Raw genomic sequence first — 22540 nt, 5'->3', positions numbered from 1 at the left:
TACTGTATCCTTTCCCTGCTTTCGCAAATCGGCCAGATTGTTCTGTAATGCCTCTGTAATGCACTATGTAATGCACTATGTCCTTAAGCCTAGATAGAGATTTCCTTGCTATAGATTGCAAAGTTAAAGACACCAATCAACATTAGCAAGCCCATTGATTTGCCTGATAATGAGTCTTATATCCTGTCTCCACAGAGCCCAAAGGACTATCAGATCAATACTGCATTTAAAAACTTTTCTGTTGCCAGTGCTCATGAAAACATACAACAACTTTAAGGCTGAAACGCTATCACATTCTCAGTTAACGCTTACAGTTTGCTGGTGTAGATATGCGATTTATGCATGCAAAAAATGGCATAGATTAGTAGATGTTGGGTTTGAACTTGTTCTGCTTTCATTAATTGGTTGCACATGTAATGAAAGCTTTGCTGATACTTCATAGATGGTATGTTCTGAGATAAGTAACGTGGTCCTGATCAAAAAAGGTGTTTAAAATTGTAAAAAATTAATAAGAATGTCATTATTCAAGAAAGTGGGAGTAAGAGAGAAAGAAACAAAAAGAACTATTTGCTAAAGTTAATCATTTTCCAGCTGAAACAAAGTTCTGATCAGTCACTGAGGAGTTTGCAAACTGGCCACATACAATCCTCCCAGTCACTAAAAAGCCGTTTGCCCATACCCGTTATAGTGGAAGCAGCAGGGAAGCTCTTATCTGAACATCTTTGCTTGCAAGAGATAAAACAAATAAATTTGTCTTGATCACTGAAGACATAGGAGTTCTGCTGCGTAGAGTACTGAGGAGTGCTGAGGTATTATAGGTGTAGTTTTGAGATGTTTACTATTTTATTTTATATTAGCCTCAAGTGGAAAACTTCCCCACATGCAGTCTTGTTCAATGAGACTATCAACTAACTTTTCCCTTTTTAACCAAGAAAAGAGCATCTAATAAATCATAAAAACAAATGAAGACTCGCACTAACTTATCAGCAAAGTATAAACTCTCTTTTATGAAACTACCTACATGCTGAAACCTGGATGGACGCATTATACAGCACACAAGACCTTATGGTAACCTTGTGGTTATGAGTTCTATTCAAATTATATTGCTTTTCACGTTTACTACTGTAACCCAGGAAATAAAGCCACAGGACATAATTTATGGAAAGACCATAAAGGGATTTTTATTCTCTGACTAGTTAATAAATAAAAGAGGAGCATTAAAGTTGCTTGAGATATAACAGAGCACCTGCTTCCAATAATCTCACCAAAGCTATGAGCACTTCAAACAAATTTTCTTCCCTTTTTGATCTATTAAGAACAAATCAAATTCAGTGGAACTCAACAATTCATTCTACTTAAAGCAGAAAATTTGTGCTTTTTCTGTTTATAAAGAATCATTTCTCAGCAAGCCAGAAAAACGAGATTAAGTCTCAGCTCACTTTAATCAAAGATAAAAATATATAAATAAATAAGTGGATAGATAGCAGTAGTAATGGTAGTGCTCTCGGTTTAACAGCAGTTTAACAAAGAACAGCGTTTTTAGTAAATGCTTATCTTTTTGGGATTAAAACGATTAAGCACTTTCCCCCTCGGCTACAATCACATTGCTTTCACATTACATGTAAGTATGTTACGCCTCACAACTTTAGTTTTCAGCCAGGCTAGGCTCAGAGGTCCTTTAAGCAAATGGTACCACGTTCACGATCTTATTTTATGAAGTGCTAAACGGTACAGTGTGATTGGGTTTCCTATAATACAATAAACAAAAATACTGGAGAAAATAAGAATTTGGAAATAATGTTGGCACTAAAATACAAAATAGATTGTATATTTTCGAAGACTTATGACAACCCATACCAGCACAAACAAAGACGCGCACATCATGAGGAAGTATCCTGGGAGTTCGTCCATTCATTTTCTTCTGCTTGCCCAGTACACCTGAGAGAGTGTCTCACAGGGGTCACACAGAGAGACAACCATTCACACCTACGGCCAACTGCTGGATTCAAACCCAGGACCTTCTTGCTATGAGGTGACAGTGCTACTGCAACTACTCCACCAGTGTCCCATCATTTTTGGAGGTCTAAGCTATTTTATTGGGTAAGTGAAAACAAGATTCTAGTGGTGCTATAAGATTGACCAGGAACCAGGATATAATGGACATTTCATGGCAGTCCATTTCACATTAGTAGTTAGCAACCTCATTATGGACTAAGATTAAAAGACACAGATCACCAAATTCACTATTCATCCTCTGGGGATCATGTTTTAATTTTTTTATTCAGTAGTTTTTAAGGTTTTCTGGATTTCTTCAGTTGTTGCATGAATTTGGGAGGTCAACAAAAAAGATTTCTTTGTCTTTAAGTTTTTTGTAATCAGTATTTGAAGCTGCGCTGTTTTCATTTAGTATTGTTTTACTGCTGCTGCCCAAAGCCAACGTCACAAGCACGTGTCCCCAATGACTCTCCACTCAGTTCAATCAGTCATTTATGCCCTATCATTATTTATTTTATTTTTTTCCGATGTGGCAGCTGAAAGGGCACCGAAAGAGTGGAGGCTCAGGTGAGTGCAGGTCTTATCTATACCCTCCAGCTGTGTCCCAGTTCCCCATCACTGCCTCTGGTAACAGGAATTTAGTTCAGAGTTTAAAATTAGTCCGGGCATCTATCATTTCCCACAGGCTGAATAGGTTGGTGTAGGTGCCCCGGCACAGGTAATCTGTCTCCACACATCAGTCTGTCCCGCCTCACAGCGCCATCACTCAAACACGGTGCCTTGTCACTGACGACAGAGCCAGTGCCTGCGGAGAAGTGAAATATTGCTGTAGGATACATAAGCAAACATTCAGGCAATTGCTTCAATGCATGTTCTGTGGCGAGTGTCAAAAGAAAAGAGGAAGCATCACGTTGTATCCAATGAAACGGAACTAAAAGACATTACCAATTAGTTATCACTGTTTAAGATATTCCCATGACCCGAATCTGGATAAGCGGTCAGGAAAATGGACAGATGATTGTTTAATAACTACAATAAAGAACTCATCAAAAATATCTGATTGTGTTACATATTTTATAGCTTAACTCCCAAAATGTACATGCAAATTTTACAAAAGAATCACGTAAAAGGAAAAAATAATTCCTTAAGAGTGTCTTCTTACTGAGGCCAAAGCTGCAAGAACAGCGCTGACATCACTATAAATCTAACCCTATTTAAGAGCTGGAGTGTCTGAACACTGGAAAGGAGCTACAACAGATCAGCTGGAGGGCACAAAGCAGCTGCGCTAACACAAGACAGCCTATCTCTCACCTGCTGTGGACTGTCTGGGTTAATATAGTGTGACATTACACACGCACCTCATTTTGTTGTACCAGTACAGACTGGAATAACACAGCTGAGGTCCAGCATTTCTAAACATCGCTCAAAAGCAATTTCTTTTGACATTTCTTCTCTTTTAAAGATTTTTTAAAACTTTGAACTTCATTCAATCTGCATGTATAAAATTACTCCTTGCTTCTTACTGTGGCTGTGAAATCCTGACTTTCACTTGCTTACCTGTTAGAGCAGATTATAGCTATAAATATTTCCCCTTTTGTCAGATATATTCGGTTTTTGAGGGTTTTTTGTCTGTTAACGCCAAAACAGTCGGGATTCTCCGATTAGATGATTCGAAACAGAATCAAATGCAGTGGCTGAAGAACGCCAATCTAGCAAATGCGGCTTTGCATCCACATCCTTCCTTCAGTCCTGCACTCAGGATTGAGTCAAATTCAGTCCTGAGTGCAGGACTGAATTTGGAAGACACACACATTCCCAGACTCCCACACTTACACATTGTCCCCCCATTACCACCTGACAGAGACACTAAGTGATCTGACCCGTGCTCACTCCACATGCAGCGCACAGCTTATTGGTGTTTCCAGTCGCGGCTGCTGATATTCACCAGCACTGGCAGAGGTGTTAGGGTTTGTGGAAGGTGTAATGTTTATCGATCGTGGTGCTGGACTTGGGTTAAGGGTGCGGTCAGTCTTGGCTATCACTCCGGAGGATTTCCTCCAGTGCTGTCTATGAGCTTGCACACCCCACCCACTTTTAATCAATAGCTCATTAGTGTGTTTCTTCACACAGCAGTAAGGGCAAAGAAAACAAAGGTCATCTTCTATGATGGATCTGACTCCTAATGAAATTTGCTTCATTGTGAATGAGATCTCATGCTCTCAGGTCTGTTGTGTGCTGTCTGAATATAAACGCTCATACATGCCTCGTAAGATGTCTGAATAATTAGTCTTCACACCCAGTTAGCATAAAAAAGTAAAAGTTCAAACTTTTAATGTTCGTAAGCATGCGTTCACACACAAAGGTTTATTAAAAATTACTTACATCAAGCAGCTGGGATCTTTTGTCCTCAGGCAAAATCATTCTTCTAAGTACGTAATTAGATGTAATTACACAAATGGTGTGTAACTGTCCCCCTTTTTATTGCTCTAATAAAATATATGACTGCCTTATGCCAGGGAATTTACTAATGCTGTAAACAGTAGCTGATCTTTATACTCTGATCACTAATTGACCTTTGTGTCAAATAATTTTATATAGGTGCGTGAATGTTTTTCAAGTGGATTAATAGTGTAGTTGTTCACAAATTCTCCAGGAAGAGCAAAGGGAGAAGCTAAAAGTTGCATCGTCTATGTGTTTCAAAAGTGTTACTTATAAATACAATTGATGCCATGTTACAAATCAGCTTTAACTGCTATAATCCAAAGGCAGCAGGTTCAGCGGGTTGTTGTAAACAAACATGTTTATTCTCAGATTCATTAAATTAATGAAGACTCAACTTCTGAACTGAATATTTATCAAACCCAGGGTGTAACAGAAATTTTAAAAAAAAGTAGGAACTTATTATAATACTGAACAACTCCTGTTTAAAATCAGTATAATAATATTTAACAATGTGGGTTTTTAATTATTAATTTGTTCACCTAACACTTAATGTATTTTTAAATGGTGTTTATTATCAGATGATTGTGTTTTACTACAAATATGTCATAGTAAGTACTGCATAGACAATTCTTTTTTTCCCCCAATGTCTTTTGATTTATCCTCTAAACCACACTGCAGCTTTACTGCAGCCACACTTGTCTGAGGCCGCAGGTGTTAGCGCCACATGTACTTGTAGACACCATAGTGCTAATTCAAACATTTGTCATCATTTTAATTCTTCTGCTATTTTTCAAGATCTCTATTATTGTCTTGATTATCTGTATATGTATAAAAAAGAATAACCTAGTTAATTAGAGGGGCTGGTGCATTTTTCTCATTTGTGCTCCTGCAAGGTTGTCGCTCCTTTAAACGGGGGCACAGTACCTGTTTTCTGTCCCATCCCTGCTGACACAGAGAAATTGTTACGTGTAAAACAATAAGACCACTGATCCTTTTCAAGGACAAGCTGCTCATAGACTCTACAGTCTCTCCAGGGAGGTTAATGACCGGCGCCTTTCCATCCTTGCCCCTCTTGTGTTTTCATGCTCAACATTACAGGAGTAGTTGTTCTCATTTGCCAATGAATGTTCATTACTGGGGCTGCCTTAAATGCCCAAATAGACATATACTGGATAATAACAGTGCTGCACAGCAGGAAACACCGTGCAACTGAAAAGCAGGTATGCAAGCTGTGCAAGTATTAACGTGTTTGAGCCAAAGCTGTTGGTTTGTCCTCGGGATAACTGTAGCATTTATAATTGTAGGAAGTGTAATTTCCTTCTGTCCACCTCAGGGTGAAAAGACAGCTCCCTCACAACTGTTTCAGCTGTGATGTAACTGGTTTAACGTGAAAACACGAGATACTACAGCAACTGGCGTGTGTCTAGCATAATTATGTTGAGTCGATCTGACGTTAATTCCTCTGGGATTAAAGTCAATAAATTGCACGATCACTGCCAGCATTTTTGTGCTCCAGGTGAAGGTAAAAAAAGGATTTTTTCTTGTTAACCTGCCAATGTAGACTTTAATTGCGGGAGGCACATTTAAAAATACACCTTTTGTGTGTACAGAAAATAGCACACTTAAAAATAACTCGGCATGTTTTGTTGTTGGTTTTTGAGCTCACACAATATGAAGGTCAAGGCGTAAAATCCTGCAAGCAGTTGTGTGTTGAATATAAATACTGTATGTTGACACAGTGTTCGGGTTTCATGGTGAATGGAGGGTAGACTGTAGTACTTGTGTTTCTTCTTTCCTACTCTGTTTGTCCACCTCTTTGTGGGGAGTGTTATTGCTGGGAGGCGTGTTGGTTTCACAAACTCTAATATTTTAGAGAAAGAGCCTGTGGTCTATGGTTAAGTCATTGACAATATGAAAAACAGAGATGTAGATTTGCGGCATTACTTATTTATTGCCATCATAAAGATGCCATTGTTTGCCTAACCGTTAGCTACGGAGCCTTCCACTTCCTATTTTCTATCTTTGTGTCATGTGATTGAAGATGGAGTAATTTCCCAACCGAAACCTCCCACGCTACGTCTCTGTTATCTCTACTGCTCATGTTACACAGACATTCTCTTTTGCTGACACAGTGGTCTGTCAAAGTGATTGTTGGATTAAAAAGGTCAGATTTTTTGTCCTTTTTCAGCTGTTGTGTGAACACTCTGAGAGTAACGTAATAAACCTCTGAAACATGAATTATGACTTTGATATTTGGAGTCCACACATAGTGAATGCTTCCTGGTTGACTTCAAAGTCTAAAACTGTGGCAGCACTGCCCCCATGTGAAATCTCAGCAAAGAAATCTTCCTGTTTAAAAAAACAAAAAACCTTTTTCAAGTAGTCAGTAATAATTTCTTTTACAACAACAATAACAAGAGAGACAACTTTTTTTTTTTTAAATCTCAGATTTATTTCATTTGGATTTATTTGATGTTGTTTGCAGCAACACTAAGTCGCTTTACAAAATAAATCTGGTTTCAAAGTAGTTTTAGTCTGAAGGCAAAACTAAGCAGGGAAAAAATGAACAGAACAGTAAAAAAACAACCAAAAAAACCAACCAAAAAAAAGAGCGAGACAATAACCAATCAGTTCAAAGCTTAACTGTAAACATGTAAAGACACAAATTTCAAACACCTGTATTTTTTTCAGTGATCAGATCTGGTCAGTGACTTGCTCTTCTTCCTGACACGATTTTAAAGGTCTTTCCTTGCCTAGTTTTAGCACTCCATGTTCTTATTTTTTTTTCTCTGGAAGTCAGTGCAGAAAGAAAAGAAGTGATCCCTCGCTAACTGACATGGGCCTTGTGTGTTAAAGGCTAAGATTCCCTTCAGAAACTCCTGCTACAATGTTGCTGAACAGAACAAAGTCAAGAGTTTCTGTGTTAGGAATCACAGATGTTTGGGGCATATTCAGCACTCTGGTTGAACATGTTTAATAGCATTGAATAGCACCATGAAAAAGCTAGAGATTTAGAGTAAGTTCAAGAGTTTCTGAAGGGAAAGGGGGACGGCTCTCCTTTTTCGAAAGACTTTAGTAGAATCTTCTGCTGCTGCTGACAGATGACACTGTGGACTTGGTGATGGTATTACTGTTACCATAACCACCGTAAGAACTGGACAGTCCTGGAGGAGAAAACAAAGCATGAATGTAAAGTGATGATCCATCCTGTCTATGTCATCTATTAGCTTACGTTTTATACACAATTTTTTTTTAAATGAAAAACTTACCACCACTGCTCTGCTGCACATGGATTGTTGCACTGGCGCCTCCGCTGGCCAGTCTAATGGTTTAATAATAGAGAGTTAGTGTTTAATTTAGATATGAGTCTAATGCATGGGCCATGAAACTAAACAATTCAGTTTATCTCACCTGGATTCCTCTCCTTCCAGCAGTTTCCTGTAGGTGGCGATTTCAATATCCAGGGCGAGCTTGACGTTCATGAGCTCCTGGTATTCGCGCACCTGGCGGGCCATGTCCTGCTTGGCTTTCTGCAGAGCATCCTCCAGGTCCTTGATGCGGTGCTTGGCGTCTTTCACTGCCAGCTCACCGCGCTCCTCGGCTTCTGCAATCTGACTCTCGAGGTTGGCCCTCTGTGGAGAATCATGTCACGCATTCTTTAATAGTTGCCAATCTTTTTACACTATAAGATGTACTCAGAGAAAAAGGCCTTGAAATATACCTGTCCCTTGACAGACTCGATCTCATTCTGAAGACGGGCAATCATACGGTTCAGCTCAGCGATCTCAGCCTTGGTTGTGCGCAGGTCATCACCATACTGTCCAGCAGAGGTCTGCATCTCCTCATACTATTATGAAAAAATAAAAGGTGCATTAGAAACATAATCCAGAGAGTAGAGCTTTGGTAGTGTGTATTAAAAGCAGAGAGGGGATGATCATCAGCTTTGCTCCCTCACCTTCTGTTTGTACCAGCTCTCAGCTTCAGCCCTGCTGCGGTTAGCAATGTCCTCATACTGAGCACGCACTTCAGCCACAATAGCATCCATGTCAAGGTTACGACTGTTGTCCATCTCCACAATGACAGAGGTGTCCTTGATCTGGCTCTGCAGCTCACGAAGCTCCTACAAAACAAATTGTTTTTGGAAAACAGTTTAGTTAAAAACAATTATTGTGGTGCAAAAAGAAAAATAGCAATAAGTTGGTTAAATTAGACATTAGAAACTACATACAGCCTCATAGATAGCCCTGAGGAAGTTGATTTCATCCTGAAGAGCATCAACCTTGGCCTCCAGCTCCACCTTGTTCATGTAGGCAGCATCAACATCCTGGAAATGAGATCACATACAAACCAAAAACTGTCACTTTTACCGCGTCAAGAGTCACAATTGTTTTTAAAACTTAAAGGGTCATCTTCACATTTTCCCACCTTCTTCAGGAGCACAAACTCATTCTCTGCCGCTGCACGCTTGTTGATTTCATCCTCATACCTGTTGGAGCACAATGCAATACATCAGCACCTCTCTGTTTTTTATGTCTGCTCTTTAGAGGAGGTGCTGGTCAGTATATGTGTCATGTAAACACTTACTTATTCTTGAAGTCTTCAACCAGGCCCTGCATGTTCCTCAGCTCTGACTCCAGCTTGACCTTCTCATTACCCAGCCCATCGAGCTGCCTGCGGAGGTTGGAAATGTAAGCCTCAAACATGCCGTCGATGTTGGAGCGGGTGGTGGTCTGTTGCTGCAGGAGGCTCCATTTGGTCTCCAGCATCTTGTTCTGCTGCTCCAGAAAACGCACCTGGAAAACAGCACAAAATCAAGACAAAAGATCAGATGCTGTTCATTTTCATGTGTTTTTAATGTTAAATGACATATGAATGTGCCTTGAGGTCTGTTTGGTGGTTTGGTTCTTTTCATTTTTAAAGAAGGGTATAATGTGCAGCACTTTTGTTATCAGATTTAAAGATTGCACAACTTTACTGAGTCTGCAGCTAGACATCTATTTGACTTGCCACGCCCAAGTCACAACAGCTGTGACTCGTGAAGGCAGTTCTTCAAATGTACACTAAAAGTGTTAAAGTAAACTTTTAGGCCTTTTTATCTTGGAACACGTATCTTTTTATCTTTTCTTTTTTCTTTAAATAATACAGAATATTCCATCCAGATGTTTCACCAATGTCTACGTGGCCTTGAGGATTTCTCTTATTGGGTCTGCAATTTGGCTATGAGTCATCCTACGTGCATTGTTGAGCTATGAAAGCCACACTGGCTCTCCAGCCATAAAAAACTGGGTGTGGCAGTTAAACCACAGAAGACAAAGAATTGCAGCACTTGTTGTTTTGTGTGTCCGAGTGCCAAGATATACCATTTACAGTTTCACATGAAGAAACCCATGACCCATAGTTCCCATCAGTGCAGACAGTATGACTGTAACATCCATATGAAGTAAAGGCTGACTTGCAGCTCTGTCCTCATGTTGCCTATAACAACCAGGTGATAAGTGCAATGTGCAAATTGCAGACTTTGGACTATGCAGACAGAGTGCAGATAATTCCCTGTTCCCTGTGCTCGTCTGCCAAGTGAGGAATAGGCGAGTCGCTGCATTATAATCGCCACCCATGTTTAGACAGTGGGTAGATAGGCTTGGACGGGGCTATAAGCCAGCTGTTATTCAGGGCAGATTTTAATTGGAGCTGCTAGTTTAAAATCAACTCTGTCATGACCTCTGACAGAATTGAGGTTTTCAAATGCTTCTCTAATCGCAAAGGCTGTAAGACACTGGTGAATACACCACCCAGATAAGAGTCACAACTGCCTTTCTTTGTCAGTTCTGCTAATGTCAAGAGCATATTTGCATTTTGAGTGTGGTACTCGTCTGAAAACAGATTGCCATTACTGTGCTAGACAGTTCACTGACTTTTACGTTTGTAGTCCTTTTTGTTTTCATTCACATATCCAAGATGAAAACTTTTAACTATTCACATGTAGCAGAAGCAAGAGGCATGCAAGTTCTCTGTACCACAATAATGAGGCCTGCAGTAAATTGTACATAGAACAGGCAGTCAGACAGAGAGATCAAAGGAACAAACCTTGTCAATGAAGGAGGCGAAGCGGTTGTTGAGTGACTTGATCTGCTCCTTCTCCTGGGTGCGGACAGCCTGGATGGTGGGGTCGATCTCCAGGTTCAGAGGAGCCAGCAGGCTCTGGTTGACTTGGACAGCAGTGATTGCTGGTCCAAGTGGTGGTTGGCTAGAAAGGCCATAACTGCTTGATGCACTTATGCTAGGAGCAAAGCCAGAACTAACACCACCATATGTGGTTCTCTTGATGGAGTAGGAGCTTGAGGTGGGAACCGACCTCCTGCTGCTGCTGCTGTAGCTCACTACTGATGCTGCCTTCCTGGGATACATTTTCAACTTGTTGAGCAGAAGCAAACTGACGCTGAGAAGTCTTCAAAAGGAGAGCCAAGTCCCTCTGAGTGTCTGACAGCACACTCTCGCTGTTTTTATGGCTGTACAAGCTGGTGGGAGGATCTTCACCTGTCCTCTGAGTTTGGCTTTCAAGCCTTCCCTCCACCTCAGCTTACACGCTTCTTGCTCTCAATGACAGGAGTGGCCAGTCCTGTAAAACAGGTAGGGAGGGATTGTCAGGGAGATAAGCCCGGACACACCCTGCAACAGGACAAGGGAGAAGGAGCAAAGAAGTAGAGTCAAGTGAAGTGCAATAAAAAAAAAGAGAGAGAAATTTTTTATGTATTCTCCATGTTTATTATTGCATCCACTGAAGCAAAAGATAAAATTAGAATCACAGTCAAAATATATCACGAAATACATAAACTTATAAACTACCAACACATAAGTAGTCTTGATATGTACATTCTTTCATATAAACTAGCTTTATCATCTATTATCAAGGCATGCACATATATTCCAACCACTGACAAACAAATCACCAAAGTAATCCTAAGTTTAACTTAAATTATGAATCTTTGCCTCATTAGTGCATTCATTATGTACTGTCTACTGTCTGTTTAACACATACAATCAGGTTAATATCCCCACAATATTAACCTGATTGTATGTGTTAAACAGACAGGAGATAGGTTAATTGGATAATCCAAATTGTCACTAGGTGTGACTGTGTGAATGAGTGTGAGTGCGAATGGTTGTCTGTCCCTGTGTGTTGGCCCTGTGACAGACTGGCGACCTGTCCAGGGTGTACCCCGCCTCTCGCCCTATGACAGCTGGGATAGGCTCCAGCGCCCCCCGCGACCCTGAAAAGGATAAGCGGAAGCGGATGGATGGATGGAATTAGGTTAATATATTTCAGTGTGACATGTGTCATGCTGCACATACCATACTTTTCCTTTGTTAAGTTTATATGGGAATATCTTACATTTACCCTAACAGTTACTGATTACTTCTTAGTAACACCTTAACACAAAACACTGGATCAAACCATACAATACAAAGTTGCAAAAATGTAACTATCTTTCATTCATCTTTCAATATCTATCATTATATATTAATTAGATGAAGCTGGCTCCACCCTAAATGCTTTTTAAGTTGTGCAACACAACACAAAAGTAGATACTGTTTGTTTTTTACTTCTGATATTATAATAAAATGCATCAATAAATAACCAAAACTTGGATGGTGCTTGTAGGGTGCTTGTATCTGCTATTTTATCACTTGTATTCATTTTGTCTGTTTTGTCCTCGCTGATCAAAACTAGGATTAAATCATTCAAAGTCCAGATCAGTTTAAGGAGTCGCAAGTGACTAAAATTCTCATGAAGACTGAAATCTTTTCAGCAGTAATTAGATTCATGAAACACTCATTAGAGAATATTTCCGATTAAAAGGCCATAAAATGTAGCTGAGATGTGCACCAGCGGTTTGACTACTGTCCCTGGCATCAAGGTAGCATCGGAAGCATTGCCCATCAAATCATTTCCCAACCAGTCATCCTAACAGCATTATAAGAACCTGATATTTGGCAAGTCTGTTCACCTAATTATTCTTCCTTTTGGAAAAAACAGGCTAAATTCATGAGCAGCTGAATGTACCAGTGCCCATTCTAGTAAAACAGATTTACCACCGCAGCCATACATGGTCTGGTACGTGGACTTGAATAATATTACCATCTATAATTGCCATTTGTAAAGACATTCGTCGTGATTGAAAACAAATGGCCGAGCCTAATGTTGCTAGTTTTCTAGACTGAAATGTTTGCGTCTAGAAGAATAGCGTGCTGTGTTAGCATTGCTGCTAGCATGCTGCAGTAGCTAGTAGTCTGCACAGTACAATTTAGTTATAGTTATACCAAAATAAAAGTGCACACTGTAATATTCAGTCCTTAAAACAAGTTTTAAAAGCATACTGCATATAGTTCACTTCATGCAAATGCAAATGAGACATCTGCATCACAACAGAAATAATAAGCATCCAACATGAAACTGCACTCACTTCAAACAATCTTTTCCTGTAGTTACAATTAAAAGTTCATGTATCACATTGTGCATGTAGTTAAATACACATTTGCATTGGACTTATTTGCTTTTACACTGTTTTGCATTTTGAATACTGATTCTAGACATCTTAACTCATCTGTGTTATCAGTATTTATGCGAACCTGAGATATTCAAGCATGGATTACTGCAAAGAAAGGAATAAACTTCAAGAATAAAGTATTATTAAGTCAAATGCCCTAGGCAGAGTTAAACTTAAGTGCTGCCAGAACATTGTCGTATAAAATAATGCTTTACGCTTATATTTTGTTCTCCCTTGTTCAACTGAAAATAATCTGCTCCATGAATCAGTGATGTGCATTCAAGATTGAGTGGTTGTTTTTTGTGCTTACTTGACCGCACCCACCGCTCCCATACTTAAACACTGACACACTAGTTTCTCACCTCTGTACCTTTGTGGGAGAGGTCTGCATTCTTTTTCATTCTTCCCCAACTTTTCACATGCACATGCCTTTAATTTCTACCGTGGTGTGGAATTTACTCTAAAAGCTCAACTAGCTGCTGCCCAGCTGTGATTCAGAGAAAATGTATGTTCCACTCTTGTATCTCGCTGAATTTAAACAGTTCCATTACAGTCAGTTAGAGACTCGGGATTATGTTACCTGCATAAACAGATCAGTTTCAGTGCTGTCTCTAATGCTGTGCGGTATTTTCGCAGCAATTCTCAGCGTGCAAACTTGAGTGCCAATACGTCAACCCACGCAGTAGGAATCACCAAACAGGGTGGGGCCCTGGTACGTGGTCCAAACAATTGTTTCATTGAGATTTTTGATAAACAGGAATTATGAGTGGTGCAGTTCCAGTAGAAAAGCAAAGACAAAAATAAAAAAATCAAATAAAAACAAAGCGATCACGACAGATCACTATCACTATACGTTTTGTCTGTCCTTGTTTGAACTGTCGTCAGCCATGACCGTGTCCCAATTAAAAAGCTCGAGCTGGTCAAGTCTGAGTAATCTGAAGTGCAAAACCCCAAACGCTGAAGTCGGCTTCCTGTAAAGATTTATAAAGCCTATGAAATGAGTTAAAATGTGGCAGTGTTATTTCTTTCGAGCTGTCTAGCATATTAAAAAGAGATTCAAATAAATACTGCATCACTCACTGCATCATGATTTTATCTTCTGTAAGACAAAACAAACAGTGGATGGATCACAAACATCTCTAAAAGCACAGGAGAACTTAATGTATCAGTGCATCAGACTACAGAAAGTTGTTATATAGTGAAGAAAGTGGCATGATTGTACTGTGTGTTTGGTCCTGAACCTCTCACAAAAAGCCAAGCTTTAAGAAGTGTTACCAACTCTTTATATGTGTCCAGGCTCCACAGTGTTCTCCACCCACTCTGAATGGCTTCCTTGTGCCTGCCTTACATACTTGTGAAGGAACAAACTGTATCAGAGCATAGCTCAGTAATTATGGGAATTCAGTAACAGTGCCATTCCAGCTGCACACCTGACTGACTGAGCATGTGATAGGCTGCAAGTTATGGTTGAATAAAAGTCTCAAAACATTTAGAAGGGGCCATCATGAGGTAATATAATTTTATATCTCAAATTTAGAAAAAAAAAAAAAACTACGGCACATAGCGTAACCTAGTTTGTAGAATTCCCTTTTGTACCATTGCAGTATGTGTGACCAGGGAGTGGACAGTTTTACACTATGAAGGTGTGGTTTGGTAGGCTATCCCTCTTCATACTGACTTTTTCAATAAGGAATCGTATGGTGTGAAAAAAAGCTATGTTCAATATGTGAATACAGCGCAAGTTTAAGATGTGTATCTAACTAGTACTGTAAGTTGCATTGCAGTATCTCATTAATGGTAACAATTTTTCCCTTTCTCTCAACATACTAACAAAACTGAACATTTAAGTTCAGACTACTAAGGGAAGTTGTTTTCAAAACCCTGCTGCAGGGTTAGGGCAACAACTAAGTCCATAAAGTGCATTTTGGCAGATGAGGATACATAAAATCTGATACTTCCTAGTCTTACTGGATAAAACAACATGTTCATTTTCTACATTATGATCTCTATTCGAGTCAAATATATTAAAAAATGAAAAAAAAGGATATGTTTCAGGTTGTGGTTGAAAATCTGCTAAGCATGCAACCTTCTCTGTTTATTAGTCACATCCAGTTCAAAGAAAAGTGTGGTAGTAAAAGTGAAGCACAAAACAAGGAACTCCACTTCTGAAGAGCCGAAACGGTACCTGCATTTTTTTTTTCCTGTCAATGTGATCTAAACTTTCCATTGTTGTTTGAAGCTTAGCCTCTGGCCTTGCCTCTAGTTGCAGAAAACCTGCTGAGCAGCTATGCCTTCCATCTTTTGAGGTACGTTTGGGTCTTGTTAGTTCGAACTCAGTTGTTTTCTTAACGTACTTAACAAAGTGCATTCTCTTTTGTTAAGCTGGAATGGACGCTCATAATTATTTCGGCGTTCCTGTTAATTATCTAACCATGCATGATTATCAGCTAACTATATCTGTCCACTGTAGGTGAGTTAGTCATCTTCGTGTCTGATGTGACTTTGGGTGGAGCACATTCCTGTCAAAATAAGCTGGTTGTGAAAGTCAAATTAATCAGCCTAATCTTTGCGAATTCTTGAGTCTGTGACCAAGGGAACAGTCGAGCAACAGTTTCACCAGTTGTAGAACTATTTTGAGTTTTTCAGAGAGGTGATACCAAATTCTTCGCATGGTGGTTTTTAAAAGTAAACCATGAAATCCCTCGACAAAAAATTTTGTTTTAATGATGCATGCCCTTGTGTCTTTTATTTACATTCTTTGCCCAGATATCAACCTCTACATTACGTTTAACATGTCTGCATACCTACATATTTTACATACAGACGTGCGTTTAAACCACTGGGTACGGAAACATCAGCAAGCCGCATCGACCTTTGACGTTAAGTAGATTTACAACCGATTTAGAATTAACTGTGTGTTAATATGGGGGGTCCAGAGAAACTTGGCCGATACACCTGAAGTCAAACAAAGTCACCACCCATGCTGGGAAAGCATCATCATAAAAGATTTGTTGTACACAAGCAAACCAGGAAGTAACACAGAGCTGTCTAAGAAACATTTAGCAAACCACTGATGTAAATATTCATTTCATAGTAAATATTATTACTGATGAATAATTCAACCTCTTGATTATTGTCAAATGCAAAGAAATTCATTCAGAGACTGCCACAAGTTGACCTCTTGAACTAATATTTGCACCACTCTGTATAGTTGCATACTGATAAAGTATGCTCATATGATGTTCTCTCTTCTATCTGTAACTGAATTAATAAAGGATGCACATCTGCCTCTCTCACTTCTGTACCAACAGATATACACACTTGTCTGATCACTTTAATCCAGATCTTAAACAGGGTCCCGTTTCTTCATTTGTGACTTCAACGTCTTTGTACAGCAGCACCGTTACTCTATGTTAAGCACATTTCTTTCCGTGGCATAGAATGGCACACATTTTCCGTTCTGTCCTCTGCAATGTTCATTTGTATTCTCACTAGAATATTACCAAAGCCTTCTGTATTAAGTGGACTTTACAATCAAATGTAAACTATTGACTAAACATGAAAGGAATAGTGGACATAAAAGAGAGAAGCCAAAACCTTTGGACACATCAATGCCCCCCTTTGTGCTTGCTTTGGCTTAAGTTTGTGGGTGTGTTCTTCAGGAGGGAGTGATGTCGCCCTGGATTTTACTCTTAGGCCTCAGAATTTCACCACCTGCAAAAAAAACAAAAAACACAAACCAAGGTACACACCCTTACAACACAGCACAACCCACAAGTCATGCGTTGAAATATCTTGTAGACGCCAAACCAAGAGAATGTGGTTAGCCTTATAAAAGTTAACGCAACAAAAGCGATGCTAACACGCTAAGCTGCATTGCAGAGCTGCTGCTGATCACAAAGTTCTCACAGTCACAAAGTTGACAGTTTGTTGGCATGCTAACACACTCTCAGACATACCCACGCAGTTCAGTAAGACATCACCAAGAGATATTGCTTTACAGTTTTGGACTTTAACATTTAAACTTGTAGTGTACACACATGCACGCACACATAGAGACACACACAGACGTGCACAAAAACTGCCTTACTACTGTTGTAGGCACGCATGGGAACTCTGGCACAAACGGCAGCCTAATTTGATGACTCACCCTTTGTCCCACCAGGAAGAAAGTTGTCTAGCCAAATGAAAGCCTAGCAACCAGCTCATTTGCTTGTGGGCATTTGAAAACACCTGCTTTTGCATGATGTCACAGACAGTACCTGCGCTGTCTGTCGCTTTCTCATTTCTGTTCTATTTTCTTTATGTTGCTTGAACAGTTGTGCCACAACTGATCAGCATCACGTCTGTCTGTGGTGATGAAGACTTAACAAATATAAACTGTATATGTCTGCGTGTGTGTGTGTGTATGTATTTCTCTCTCTCTGTGGGTGTGTGGGTTTGTGTGTGACAGACGTCAGTGTTTTCAAAGCAAGCCGCTACTAAATCCAACTGACTTTTGTGATCGCCCACACTTTTATACTCTTTCAAGCTTTCAGTTTCCCAAGTAGGCCTACCGTTGATATTCCCAGCAGCCCAAGCTGTGGTTTTACTGCTGTTGCAAATCAAGCACCTCTTAATATGCTAAGAGGTTTAACAGATATAATGAAGTTGCCATATATTTACCCATTACATTAACCCTCAGCATTTATGGCTTTTCATCGTGCAAATGTTAGCATGCCAGTATTATCTCATAGCAGTGCTGCATGTAACTACAGCCTGCACACCTAGCTGGCCTGACCCTTCTGCTTGTTTAGACTGGGCATTTATCAGTGTAGTCAGGCACAGTGGGGTTGCAGCAAATTCTGGTTGATTGTCCAGAAAACAAAAAAACTTGAGCCTGACTCAACCTTTTGCATTGCATGCAACAATGCCATTGCGTGATTTCTTTCCATTATTTTGCTTTGCACATGGGTCATTCCATCTCAAATCATTCCGTTTTTGCGGTCCAAAGTTTGGGCATATATAATGATTGATGTGAATGTTATATATCAAATAGAAGTACAATACAAGTACCTGGGGATCCCACAGGCAGATGGGACCCATGAAGAGGCCGCTAAGAAAGCTGCAACCACCAAGTACCTGCAGAGGGTCAGGCAAGTCCTGAGGAGTCAGCTGAATGGTAAGAATAAGATCCGGGCTATCAACACCTACATCCTGCCTGTGACAAGGTACCCTGCTGGGATAATAAGTTGGCCAAAGGAGGAGATAGAAACCACTGACATCAAGACCAAGAATCTCCTTACCATGCCACCATCTCCTTACCAGGGTTTCACCCCAAGTCCAGCACCCTGAGGCTGTACGCTAAGCGGAAGGAAGGAGGCCGGGGACTGGTGAGTGTCAGCACCACAGTCCAGGATGAGACAGCAAACATCCACAAATACATCAGGAAGATGGCTCCAACCGACCGCGTGCTCAGTGAATACTTCAGGCAGCAGAAACCCAAGAAAGAGGAGGAAGAGGAGGCACCATCATGGAAGGACAGGCCCCTGCACGATATGTACCACCGGCAGATAGAGGAGGTGGCTGACATCCAGAAATCCTACCAGTGGCTGGACAAAGCTGGACTTAAAGACAGCACAGAGGCACTAATCATGGCAGCACAGGAACAAGCTCTGAGCACAAGACCATAGAGGCTGGGGTCTATCACACCAGGCAAGACCCCAGGTGCAGGCTGTGTAAAGATGCCCCTGAGACAATCCAGCACATAACACCAGGGTGTAAGATGCTAGCTGGCAGGGCATACATGGAACGCCATAACCAAGTGGCCGGCATAGTGTACAGGACCATCTGTGCTGAATACGGGCTGGAAGTCCTGAGGTCAAAATGGGAGATGCCCCCAAGGGTGGTGGAGAATGACCGAGCTAAGATCCCGTGGGACTTCCAGATACAGACGGACAAAATGGTGGTGGCTAACCAACTGGGCATATTAGTGGTAGACAAACAGAAGAAGATGGCCGTAGTGATAGATGTAGCGGTTCCCAATGACAGCAACATCAGGAAGAAGGAACACGAGAACCTTGAGAAATACCAAGGGCTCACAGAAAAGCTCGAGAAGATGTGGAGGATGAAGGTAACAGTGGTCCCAGTGATAATCGGAGCGCTAGGTGCAGTGACTCCCAAGCTAGGCGAGTGGCTCCAGCAGATCCCGGGAACAACATCAGAGATCTCTGTCCAGAAGAGCGCAGTCCTGGGAACAGCTAAGATACTGCTAAGATATAGGGTTATATTAGGTTTGAATTCTCCATCATATTTGCATCCTCAGATTACTATTAGCCACTCTGGTGTGAAATTCAGTTGAACCAGCTGTGTGAGGGTTTAGTACCACCTAGCACTATTGGATAATTTTTCCTAAAACCATGCCTTTCCAAGCATGCAGGAAGAAATAACATTTTTCACCAGTGTTTTGTTTATATGCTCCATGTGAGTGCATCATGTTGGACTATTATAGAAAGGAAAAAGCCCCCATGTAGCTATTAGGTGCTGCGCAGCCACAAAGAAAACATGCAGAAGCAGGTTTGTCTATTTTGCCTGCAGCAAGCACATTCTGAGGACAACATCACCCGATCGGAGGTGGTTCAGCACCGTTAGTGTCCTCTCAGTGACTCAATTCAGCACGTTATACAAGGCAAGCACCGACCCCACCTCCTTATCAATCATTACGTTGAACAGAAAGCAACAGAATTTACTCCTATAGGCTCTTCATATACACTGAAACCTACAGAATCAGTCAGGTTAACTCGAGTGTGTGGCTGTGCAGGTAATCCACAGTCAAACACACGCAGTCAACCTCACTCTCACAGAGTAAACTGTGCTAGCCTTCCCTATTCATAGAGAAGTAGAACCATCATGACATCATGATTTGTGGCTGAATATGTTGGACTAATAAGGACTTTATTTGGAAGAATTTACTGTTTATTATTTTCATACCGTGTTGTACAACATTGAGCATGTTGGGGGTTAAGCAGGTGAAATGAACAGGAATATCCTTTAATTGCCATATATAGTAAAACTAACTCATGAGTGTATTTCCTGTCATCACACAAACAGCATTCTTTCACCATAACTCATGCTGTGTGATGTGTTGCCGTCTACTGTTATTATTACTGTATTGCCTAGCAACTACTTTCTCATCATTGCTTACACGTCGCCTCTATAATGTCTGTTTCGTAGCTTGTGGTGTGTGTTTGTATGTGTGTGCCTGCACTCACACACATACACACTTGGGTGTGTTTATAGTTATAATTCAGATCCCACCTAGTGTAAATGTTACAGTAAATGAGGGGCTGGAATAAGAAAATTGTAGCATTCAAACGGCAGCCTGCTTGGCATATACCCGCAGAGTTGCCTGTTTGAACAAGTAAAAGAGAAGCGAGGAGATACCATCAAACCTCCCAGCACTTTTAGCCTCATACCCTGTGAACGCCAGCTTTGATAGTAGTAAATTATTAACTTGTGCTCATAAAAGATACTCTGCCAACAGGATGCCTGTAGTTTGCTGATTATCAGCGCTTAAATGACACTAACACTAAACCTATGGCCTTACTTCACATAATAACAAGCAAATGTGAAAACCCATGCTGAAATATAGTTCAATAAATCTGCCAAAACAAATATAATGCAGTCTTTTAGGTGGCGATGATGAAAGACAAGACATTTTAATGTGTGTTTTTTTTTTAAAGAAATTATATTACTTACTCCAAACATGCAAATAAAGAAAGACGAAAGGCCATGAGGTTACCCTTCTAAGGGAAGATCATTTCAGGGAATTATAATCATATATGGTTTCAAAACATGAATTTTTCAAACAAGCATTTTGTGCTCAGTAGAGGGAGATTGAATTTAAGAAACCGTGTGTCTGTGTGGGTCATCTCTGAGTACTCCGGCTACCGCCCACAGACCAAAGACCTGCACGCGATTAGATTTACCGGTGATCCTTAATTGGCCTTAGGAGTGGCCTTGTGAGTGTGAATGGTTGTCTGTCTCTCCGTAATAGCCCTGTGACAGACTGGTGACCTTTGTATGGTGTACCCCGCCTCTCAGCATATGATAACTGGGATCGGGCATCCAGTGTGAAATTCTGCCAAATCTAATGTGTGCCACTACCCGCTGCGGCGACGGAGCAGCTGAAATTAGCATTCTTTCTTTTATGCAACACCAGGAAACTTTCATTTGACACACCTGTGCATACTTTGGAGTGAAAGTTATGTGTGAGACCCAGACACAGATTAACACAAAGAGACATACTTCTGTTTCTCTATCAGAGGACATCAGTGATTAAGGGGAGGCCCACACCTTAATTATCTCACCACGAGTGATTTGCAGACAGATCAGAATGTGAACATGCAGAATAGCTCTTCATGCATGAGCTACCTTAAATATATCAGTAAGCGTAATTAATATGGCTGACCTGCATCTCGGGGTAAACCTTTTAATATTATCTTCTGGCATTCCTACACACCATTTCTTTCAACACAAAAATAAAACTTTGCTAACTAAACACATGCTCTTACAAAGAGAGCTTTAGAAAAAACAACATAACCACTGAGAACCAAAGCAACACAATTTAATCTGCATGCAAATAAGCAAAGAATATTTGGCCTTTTGTTGTTGTTTTGTGGAGTAATTATTAGCACAGAACAAACAGAAAACCAGTCTGTGCTGTTATCACAAGTAGTAAAAGTTTAACTGTGGAAAGATCTTCTGACATTCCTCCATTCTCATAGCTCCACACCCAATCCTAACTGGTGGTTGCCTTCAGGGAGAGATGCTCAGTTCTGTCAATACATGGTTCGAACCAAACTGGTTCCATCTGACAAGTTGGTCCTGCTGTCAGTTGCCCCAGAGTTATGCAGCAGTTTTACCAAAGTGTCCTTTCCCTCCTGCCTTCAACAGATGCCCCGCAGGGAGTGTATGACTTTTCGATCAGTATCAGTGGAAAATGACAGCTGACAGCCTTGTTAAACCAGGTAACTTTTCTGACATGTCAGTAAACCAAACATAAGAATGCTTTGGATGGCTGAGAGGGGTGCAACAGTGAAGGTGTGAATGACATATTGTGCTTGCTAAAATTACTTTTACTAGGCCCAGTTAAGCTGATTATACACCTGTCATTTCAGAAAGGAGAAAGTTTCTTTTTGTTAATAAGGATAAAATCTCTTCGACGGGCTGGCAACCTGTCCAGTGTGTACCCTGCCTCTAGACCCACGGTAGTTGGAATAGGATCCTGATTCGGACAAGCAGAAGAGAAGGGATGGATGGATGGATGGATGGATGGATGGATGGATGGATGGATGGATGGAAGAGAAAGTATTGTAACAAATGCAGATTTACATCCATTGTCTTCCACCTATCCAGTTTAGGGCTCAAGAATGGGCTGGATCCTATCTCAGCTTATACTGAGAGAAGGAGTTGGGTACACCCTGAACAGGTCATCATCCTATCACAGGGCTGACACAGAGAGACAGACAACCTTTCACACTCACAATCACACCTATGTTCAATTTAGAACTGCAAAG

The 22540-nt window shown here is 40.6% G+C and overlaps 1 protein-coding gene across 1 annotated transcript; it reads right to left on the bottom strand.

Annotated features, from left to right (window-relative positions):
- Nucleotides 1-6864: 6864 nt before the first annotated feature.
- Nucleotides 6865-10944, bottom strand: LOC100696601 (intermediate filament protein ON3). The gene is made up of 9 exons (XM_003441543.5): nucleotides 10522-10944; nucleotides 9022-9230; nucleotides 8863-8923; nucleotides 8666-8761; nucleotides 8393-8557; nucleotides 8159-8284; nucleotides 7849-8069; nucleotides 7707-7759; nucleotides 6865-7601 (listed from the first exon to the last, which is right to left on the bottom strand). The coding sequence occupies exons 1-9, from the start codon at nucleotides 10840-10842 to the stop codon at nucleotides 7510-7512; spliced, it is 1344 nt and encodes a 447-aa protein (XP_003441591.1). The 5' UTR covers nucleotides 10843-10944; the 3' UTR covers nucleotides 6865-7509.
- Between the last annotated feature and the right edge of the window lie 11596 nt (nucleotides 10945-22540).

This window comes from Oreochromis niloticus, linkage group LG5 (assembly GCF_001858045.2).
Source record: "Oreochromis niloticus isolate F11D_XX linkage group LG5, O_niloticus_UMD_NMBU, whole genome shotgun sequence".
Classification (NCBI taxonomy): Eukaryota; Metazoa; Chordata; class Actinopteri; order Cichliformes; family Cichlidae; genus Oreochromis; species Oreochromis niloticus.
Note: the sequence above shows the minus strand (reverse complement) of the source record. Positions and strands in the feature narration are given on the sequence as shown.